Consider the following 9,743-nt stretch of genomic DNA (forward strand, 5'->3'; position numbering starts at 1 on the left):
TCCTCCTTCACCCTCTGTTACAGAACGACACAGCTGTATGTAAGCCTGTTAATGTAACAAAAAAGGAGAACCCTATTTGTCATGATATAAGCTATGCTCCATTCTTATGCATTTCAACAGACAACATGTTGTAGAAATAACCCTTTATCTGCATTGTTTTAATCTGTTCGATGTCTTGAAACACACATTATTTTGATTCATGCAGGAGCGACAATAGCCCAAAACACTCGGGTCCAGAGGTTCGAGGTCCATCCCAACGGCACATTTATCATCCGTAACAGCCAGCCCCAGGACCGAGGCCAGTACCTCTGTATGGTCCAGAACCAGTATGGCGTGGACAAGATGGTGGTCTCCCTGATGGTCCTGGCCCAGCATCCCAGAGTGCTCCAGCCTCGCTACCGCGATGCTACCGTGTACCACGGGGACGGCATCGATCTGGAGTGCCAAGTACAGGGACATCCCATGTCCCGGGTCACCTGGGTGCTACCTGACAGGGTCCACCTCGCTGCGCCCCCAGCCCCGGGCCCTGCCAGCCCAGCCAGTGGCCCCCAGCCCGGCCCACAGTCTGGCCCTAAGCACGTGGAACTCCTCAGTAACGGTACTCTCCGGATAACCCAGGCCAGCTACACAGACAGAGGGATCTATAAATGTATTGGCAGCAGCGTGGCGGGAGCCGACACCGTTTCTGTCCGTCTCCATGTGGCAGCCTTGCCTCCAGTCATCCAACAACCTCGCTATGAGAACATGTCCCTCCCCGAGGGCAGCACGGCCTACATCCACTGCACCGCCAAAGGAGCCCCTACGCCCGTCATGCGCTGGACCACGCCCGATGGAGTCCAGCTCCTCACCTCGCAGTTCGTCAACGGACGTAATTTCTTTGTCTTCCCCAACGGGACCCTGTACGTCCGTGGGCTAGGCCAAGGCGACGCGGGGAGATATGAGTGTGTGGCCAGTAATGCGGTAGGAGCCTCCAGGAGAACCAGCATTCTGACGGTACTGAGACTCCCACCCTCCACCAAGGCCAGGATTACCTCATCGTCTCCCCAGAGGTCTGACGTGGTCTACGGGGGGCTGCTGAGGCTCGACTGCATTGCCACAGGAAAACCAGAGCCCAGGATCATCTGGAGGACCCCCTCTAAGAAACTAGTGGATTCCCAGTACAGGTATGCATCTTCTGGCATCCTTTTCACTCACTGTGTAATATGCCCTTCAGGCCATTGTCTGTATGTATAGTGCCTTCAGAAAGTATTTATACTTTTGACTTTTTCCACATTTTGTTCTGTTACAGCCTGAATTTAACATTGATTCAATTGAGATGCTTTGTCACCCAATACCCCATTATGTCAACGTGGAATTATGTTTTTAGACATTTTTACAAATGAATAAAAAATGAAAAGTCAATAAGTATTCAACCCCTTTGTTATGGCAGGAGTAAAAATGTGCTTAAGTCACATAATAAGTTGCATGGACTGTGTGTAATATTAGTGCTTAATGTGATTTGTGAATGACTATCTCATCTCTGTACCCCACACATACAATTATCTGTAAGGTCCCTTAGTCTAGCAAACACAGATTCAATCACAAAGACCAGGGAGGTTTTCCAATGCCTTGCGAAGAAGGGCACCCATTGTTAGATGGGTAAGAATGTAAAAAACAGACATTGAACGTCCCTTTGAGCATGTTGATGTTATTAATTACACTTTGGATGGTGTATCAATACTCCAAGTCACTACAAAGATACAGGCGTCCATCCTGCCGGAGAGGAAGGAAACCACTCAGGGATTTCACCATGAGGCCAATGGTGTCTTTAAAATAGTTAGAGTTTAATGGCTGTGATAGGAGAAAACTGAGGATGGATCAACAACATTGTAGTTACTCCACAATACTAACCTAAATTACAGAGTGAAAAGAAAGAAACCTGTACAGAATTAAAATGTTCCAAAACATGCATCCTGTTAGCAATAAGGCGCTAAAGTAAAACTGCAAAAAATGTGGCAAAGAAATTAACTTTACGTCCTGAATACAAAGCGTTATGTTTGGGGCAAATCCAACACAACACATCACTGAGTACCACTCATAATTTTTTTCAAGTTATGATTAAAAAATATATATAACTAACCACAGGCAAAATCCTAGAGGAAAGCCTGGTTCAGTCTGCTATCCAACAGACACTGGAAGACAAATTCACCTTTCAGTAGAACAATAACCTAAACACACAAGGCCAAATATACACTAGAGTGCTTACCAAGATGACATTGAATGTTCCTTAGTGGCCTAGTTACAGTTTTGACTTATATCGGCTTGAAAATGTATGGCAAGACTTGAAAATGGCTCTCTAGCAATGGTCAACAATCAACTTGACAAAGCTTGAAGAATTCCTTCAAAAGTAATGTGCAAATATTATGTAATCCAGGTGTGCAAAGCTCTTAGTGATTTACCCAGAAAGACTCACAGCTGTAATCGTTGCCAAAGGTGATTCTAACATGTATTGACTCAAGAGTGTGAGTACTTATGTAAATGAGATATTTCTGTATTTTATTTTCAAGATATTAGCAAAAATGTCTAAAAACATGTTTTCACTTTGTCATTATGTGGTATTGTGTGCAGATGAGTGAAAAAAATATATTTAATCCATTTTGAATTTAGACTGTAACACAACAAAATGTGGAATAAGTCAAGGGGTATGAATACTTTCTGAAGGAACTGTACAGTGCCTTGCGAAAGTATTCGGCCCCCTTGAACTTTGCGACCTTTTGCCACATTTCAGGCTTCAAACATAATGATATAAAACTGTATTTTTTTGTGAAGAATCAACAACAAGTGGGACACAATCATGAAGTGGAACGACATTTATTGGATATTTCAAACTTTTTTAACAAATCAAAAACTGAAAAATTGGGCGTGCAAAATTATTCAGCCCCCTTAAGTTAATACTTTGTAGCGCCACCTTTTGCTGCGATTACAGCTGTAAGTCGCTTGGGGTATGTCTCTATCAGTTTTGCACATCGAGAGACTGACATTTTTTCCCATTCCTCCTTGCAAAACAGCTCGAGCTCAGTGAGGTTGGATGGAGAGCATTTGTGAACAGCAGTTTTCAGTTCTTTCCACAGATTCTCGATTGGATTCAGGTCTGGACTTTGACTTGGCCATTCTAACACCTGGATATGTTTATTTTTGAACCATTCCATTGTAGATTTTGCTTTATGTTTTGGATCATTGTCTTGTTGGAAGACAAATCTCCGTCCCAGTCTCAGGTCTTTTGCAGACTCCATCAGGTTTTCTTCAAGAATGTTCCTGTATTTGGCTCCATCCATCTTCCCATCAATTTTAACCATCTTCCCTGTCCCTGCTGAAGAAAAGCAGGCCCAAACCATGATGCTGCCACCACCATGTTTGACAGTGGGGATGGTTGGTTCAGGGTGATGAGCTGTGTTGCTTTTACGCCAAACATAACATTTTGCATTGTTGCCAAAAAGTTCCATTTTGGTTTCATCTGACCAGAGCACCTTCTTCCACATGTTTGGTGTGTCTCCCAGGTGGCTTGTGGCAAACTTTAAACAACACTTTTTATGGATATCTTTAAGAAATGGCTTTCTTCTTGCCACTCTTCCATAAAGGCCAGATTTGTGCAATATACAACTGATTGTTGTCCTATGGACAGTCTCCCACCTCAGCTGTAGATCTCTGCAGTTCATCCAGAGTGATCATGGGCCTCTTGGCTGCATCTCTGATCAGTCTTCTCCTTGTATGAGCTGAAAGTTTAGAGGGACGGCCAGGTCTTGGTAGATTTGCAGTGGTCTGATACTCCTTCCATTTCAATATTATTGCACAGTGCTCCTTGGGATGTTTAAAGCTTGGGAAATCTTTTTGTACCCAAATCCGGCTTTAAACTTCTTCACAACAGTATCTCGGACCTGCCTGGTGTGTTCCTTGTTCTTCATGATGCTCTCTGCGCTTTTAACGGACCTCAGAGACTATCACAGTGCAGGTGCATTTATACGGAGACTTGATTACACACAGGTGGATTGTATTTATCATCATTAGTCATTTAGGTCAACATTGGATCATTCAGAGATCCTCACTGAACTTCTGGAGAGAGTTTGCTGCACTGAAAGTAAAGGGGCTGAATAATTTTGCGCGCCCAATTTTTCAGTTTTTGATTTGTTAAAAAAGTTTGAAATATCCAATAAATGTCGTTCCACTTCATGATTGTGTCCCACTTGTTGTTAATTCTTCACAAAAAAATACAGTTTTATATCTTTATGTTTGAAGCCTGAAATGTGGCAAAAGGTCGCAAAGTTCAAGGGGGCCGAATACTTTCGCAAGGCACTGTATATCAACTATCATCATCAGATGTTATCATGAATGAGAAGGTTTACTAGGAAATCATACAGGCACATTTTCTATTCCATAAAGGTTAGCTGAAAAACCATCAAAGGAAGACCTAACATGGTTGCTATTAACAGCAGGACATACTGTTATTCACAAACTATAACAACTTGTTTTTTTGGGGGAGGTTCAGCTTTGACCCCAGGATAAAGGTGTTCACCAACGGTTCTCTGGCCATCCAGGCCACGACAGAGAAAGATGATGGGGACTACCTGTGTGTGGCCCGAAACAAGATGGGGGACGACTACATGCTTCTGAGGGTTAACGTGCTGACCAAGCCGGCCAAGATTGAGCAGAAGCAGCTGCTGGCCAGTCAGAAGGTCTGTCTTTTGTCTTAGGTTTCTATGTAAATAATGGGTTACATCCCAAATGGCACCCTATTCCCTGTATAGTGCACTACGTTTGACCAGAGCCCTATGGGTCTTAGTGAAAAATTGTGCACTATATAGGGGTTAGGGTGCCATATGGGGCAGAACATTGGTGTTTTTAATGTGATATTTTAATGTGTTGCATGTGAGTGCAAATATTTTGGTCGGTTTTCTGTCTGATGTACGATTGGATAGACAATAAATATTTTTGAATTTGAAGGTGATGTATGGAGGAGACCTGAAGGTGGACTGTGTAGCGTCTGGCCTCCCCAACCCTGAGATCCGCTGGGCTCTGCCGGACGGCACCATGATCAACACACTGAAACAGACGGATAGTAGTGTTAGAGGTGGGCGCACCCGCAGGTACTTGGTGTTTGTTGAATCGGCATCAACTTTACACATACCGTAAAATGTTATTGTATCACATAATACAGTATGTACATCCAATCTGTTATTGAATCACATTAACTGCATAGTCGATAAGAACCACAACACTATTTCCAAACAATCACACCCCCCCCCCCAGATACGTGGTGTTCGACAACGGGACATTGTACGCCAACGACGTGGGGATGAGAGAGGAAGGAGACTACACCTGCTACGCTGAGAACCAGATAGGGAAGGATGAGATGAAGGTTCACGTGAAGGTGGTGGCGGACCCTCCGATCATCAGAGACAAAACTCAAAGGCCTGAAGTCATCAGGGTTCTTTATGGGGAGACAGTGTCTCTGAAGTGCAGCGGCAAGGGAGAGCCGACCCCAGTCATCACGTGGCTCTCCCCCACTAACCGGGCCATTGCCTCCTCCCCCACTAAGTACCAGGTCCATAATGATGGCACATTAGTGGTCAAGAAGGCGCAACGCTTTGATGCTGGTAACTACACCTGCACAGCTAGGAACAGTGCCGGCCAGGACCGCAAAGTCACCAGGGTAGAAGTCCTTGTGATGCCGCCGACCATCAACGGACTGAGAGGTATGATCAACACTATCAGAGTGACGGCTATAAGGGACCAGCGGACAATGCTGGCCTGCGAGGCTGTGGGGACACCCATCCCCCGGGTCATGTGGGTGTTACCGGAGAACGTCATCCTCCCGGTGCCATACTACGGCAGCAGAATGACGGTGCATCGTAACGGTACGTTGGATATACGTTCGCCGAAGGGGACCGACTCGGCTCAGCTGGCCTGCATCGCACACAACGAGGGCGGGGAGGCCAGGCTGATAGTCCACCTGGAGGTTAGAGGGATGGTAGAGAGGCCACAGCTCAGAGGGCCCAAAACAGAGAGCCTCTCTCTAACGGTAGGCAGTACCATGACCCTGAACTGCTCCTTTGAAGGAGGCCCAGCACCCCCAACGGTAACCTGGATCCTCCCTAATGGTTCCCCCCTCATGAAGGGTGCCCAGTTCTCCAAGTTCTTTCACCGACCTGACGGCTCCTTGGTCATCACTAACCCCTCTGTCTCTGAGAGTGGTATGTACCGCTGCCTGGCGAGGAATGTAGCCGGGCTAGTGGAACGTACTATTACTTTAGCCCCGGAGAGGAAACCAGAGATCAATAACCGCTACAACTCCCCCATCAGTATTATGAATGGGGAGAGCCTCCAACTCCACTGTCTCTCTACGGGGGACCCCCTCCGCCTGACGTGGACCCTGCCCAGTGGGGTGGTCCTGGGGCGGCCACAGAGAGCCGGTCGCTACGCCGTATTGGCCAATGGGACGCTCGCCATCCAGCAGGCGACCGTCTACGACCGCGGCTCCTACGTCTGCCGAGCGGCTAACGAGTACGGCAGCGCCCTGCTCTCCGTGCCCGTCATTGTCATCGCGTACCTGCCTCGCATCACCAATGGCCCGCCTCCTGTGATGTACGCTCGCCGCGGCGTGGCGGTCCAGCTGAACTGTGTCGCCACGGGGATCCCCCGAGCTGAGATTGCCTGGGAGACGCCGGATAGGGCGCGGCTAGCGGTCAGTGCCCAGCCACGCCTCTTTGGCAACAAGTACCTCCACCCACAAGGCTCTCTTATCATCCAGAACCCCACACAGAGAGACCAGGGCTCCTACAAATGCACCGCCAGGAACGTGATCGGGGTCGATACTAAAGCCACCTATCTACATGTGTTCTGATTAGCCTTAGACAAATAGGTTTTTTTTATCATATGCCCAAGAAACTGCCAAAGGAGCTGAGCACGGCCAATGCTTTTCATCCATCCACATGATGTTGAAGAGACTTTGCATCACTGTCAACGCAAAGTAAAGATACACTTTCCAATCGGTAGCTAAACAAACGAGCCTCTGTGTGCGCAGTAGCTGTGCTGTATGTGTCCTGCGACGTCATTCAAGGCCATATTTCAGCTGCGTTTCAACAAAAAAAAAAACATTTTGCGACAAAGCCATTTTTCACTCATCAAAAAACACTTTGCAATGAAGGACTTTAATAGAGAGCAAAAAACTGTAGTATTACTATTTGTAGCATTTATACAGACTGTATATGAGAGCATATGACTTTTCATCTCGGCTGCTTCTCTTTTCCATCTCCTGCGCTGACAATGACAATTGTGTGTCAAACTGTGTAGATAAGCGTAGCTAAATATCTTGTTACGTTCGAATAATGCAAATATTCAAAATGATATACTGTTGACACAGAAAATATCCAATACTGCTGCGATGGGGACGATTTCAGGGGTCCAAGCAACAACGGCTGGTGTTACAATTATGAATAACTGCTTCACAACCATCCATATTATCTTACTATCTTAACCAAAGGTCTTTTTTAAGGACCGCTAACCCTGCTATTTACAGGAGCGACTCACACAGTACCGCTACTGTGATTATTGTTCATGCAATATGGTTTAGATCTGCTTGCAACCCTCATAGGTGTCAACCTCAGCTCCTAAAATAATACTAATGTGTTTTTACATGCCCTCATTATTAAATTATTTGTCTTTAACAGACTCTGATGTATAGGACTTTTACACGTTTTTAATAAAGAGACGCTCAAAATCCATCGTAATCTTGGAGAATATTACTTCTGTGAAGTTTGAGAAAAGACTATGGATGCATCCCAAATAATGCACTATGGGAAATAGGGTGCGTTTTAAGGTGCAGCCATAGTTTATGGTCCCCGGTCCAAGTAGCACACTACAAAGGGAATAGGGCGCAATTTGGGAAGGGGGTAAGAACTTCAAACTAGGTCAGGACAGATTAAGGATCCGTCTTCCAAGGGTAAACATTTCAAACGTAGCTCTGGGATTTATTATACAGTCATGGTCCCTCTCTTGCTAAAAGGAGAACCATCTGTTTGTGTGTGGGAAATCCCCTATTAGTTCACTGTTTTCCCTCTGAAAGAATTATTGCTTTAACTATACAGACTTAATTGTAATCGGCTTTCATGATTTATGAAATCCACTCACAACTTGAAGTGGTGCAGTACCGCTGCGACAGGGATGACATAGAAAATGTGTTTATTTGACTATTGATGGACCTGCTCTCCAGGAAATGGCCCGTACAATTGGCTGTTGAGCCCAAAGAATACATTTTCCCTCTTTTGTTTCAAATAATCAAAGAAGTAAAGGCTTTAGCTGTCTCTCACTGACCCATGCCCAGGTCAAACACAAAGCAGAAACCACCCAGGGCAGCTGCTCACATCTTGGACACACTTGTGGTCCTGTCTCTCCCACTACTATAGAGATGAAGTCGTCCATTTGCCATTACAAGTACCATATTGTCATCAGCACTAAGTACTGCAGTCTTGCTGTGTTTATATGAACTATTTCTTTCCATTTCCACCTCCGCTCTGCTCTGTCTTTAACATGGTTAACGTAATATCTTATTATGCAAATGGTGAGACTGATGACATCCTAGGAGAGAGTGAGAAAGACAGAGAGAGAGGATGAGAGAAAGAGAGGTAGTGAACCTCATGGGCTCCTGAGTTCTTCTGCAAAAAGATAGAAATAGAGTTGGATAAATGTAGATCAACTTGAAATGTTTTGCAAGGACTTCTACAGGATACTAACCTCAACATCAAAACCTTCAATCCAAATCCAAATTCAATACTTAAAATTACCTGAATGGACTATTACTACAAAGGACTAACCTGTACGTACCCTCACACTTTGACTAGGTACCAGTACCCCCTGTATATAGCCGCGTTATTGTTATGTAATTTCATGTTACTTTTTTATTATTATTTTTTATTTTTTAAAATTAAAAAGTACTTTAGTTTATTTTGTTTATTCTTAACTCTATTTCTTGAACTGCATTGTTGGTTAAGGGCTTGTAAGTAAGCATTTCACGGTAAGGTCTACATATGTTGTATTCGGAGCATGTGGCAAATAAAATTTGATTTGACTATCAAGAAAAAACTAACAAACCAAAACCTGCAAAAGAAACACAGCGGGACCTGGAAACTCCATCAAACACAAAACTGAGTGAGTAATGTTCAGTCTGAACCTACTTCTGAAGCCAAAAAATGTAAAGACTATAATAGGATCGCAAAGGGTCGAACATTTTCCAGTAAATTCCGGAAAGTTAAGGCCGGAAATTTTGGGAATCTTTCTTAAGTTGGTAAGTTTTGATTAGAATACTGGGTGGGGTGAATATATTTTATATGACATACATTCTTTTTTTGTTAACAAGTAAATAGTAGCCTACAGCAAACTGTGTTTAAATAATTTCTAACTTGTTAACAATTTCTGCTAGTTAGTTTTTGCTACCATGTCGGTTTTAGCTTGCTTGAGCCTGCTAACTGAGGAGTGTTCATTCGCCTGTTTCCATACGTTTCATTTTAAAACATTTAACTTACAAAGGAGTTGTTTAATCTAACTGCTAAACAATTTATTTGTACATGGAATTGTATTTGGGTTTTTTTTTACTCATTTTTTTCTCACCTTTACAGGAAAATGCCACGGGCACTATCTGATGTGTGGAGACATTTCACAGCAGCTAATGTAGAAGGAAAAGCTGTGTACATTTGCAAATACTATGGCAAATC

At 44.3% G+C, this 9,743-nt stretch overlaps 1 protein-coding gene across 1 annotated transcript in view; it reads left to right on the forward strand.

The window, feature by feature from the left end:
- LOC112266540 (immunoglobulin superfamily member 10-like) overlaps nt 1-7,757 on the forward strand; it is a 29,894-nt gene extending 22,137 nt beyond the window's left edge. Inside the window, exons 8-11 of the mRNA XM_024444097.2 lie at nt 206-1,163; nt 4,523-4,709; nt 4,978-5,120; nt 5,284-7,757. Coding sequence (XP_024299865.1) covers nt 206-1,163; nt 4,523-4,709; nt 4,978-5,120; nt 5,284-6,877 — 2,882 coding nt within the window. The 3' untranslated portion in view covers nt 6,878-7,757. The remainder of the gene's footprint in view (nt 1-205; nt 1,164-4,522; nt 4,710-4,977; nt 5,121-5,283) is intronic.
- Nucleotides 7,758-9,743: the final 1,986 nt, after the last annotated feature.

The sequence above is a fragment of the Oncorhynchus tshawytscha genome, linkage group LG14 (genome assembly GCF_018296145.1).
Source record: "Oncorhynchus tshawytscha isolate Ot180627B linkage group LG14, Otsh_v2.0, whole genome shotgun sequence".
Lineage (NCBI taxonomy): Eukaryota > Metazoa > Chordata > Actinopteri > Salmoniformes > Salmonidae > Oncorhynchus > Oncorhynchus tshawytscha.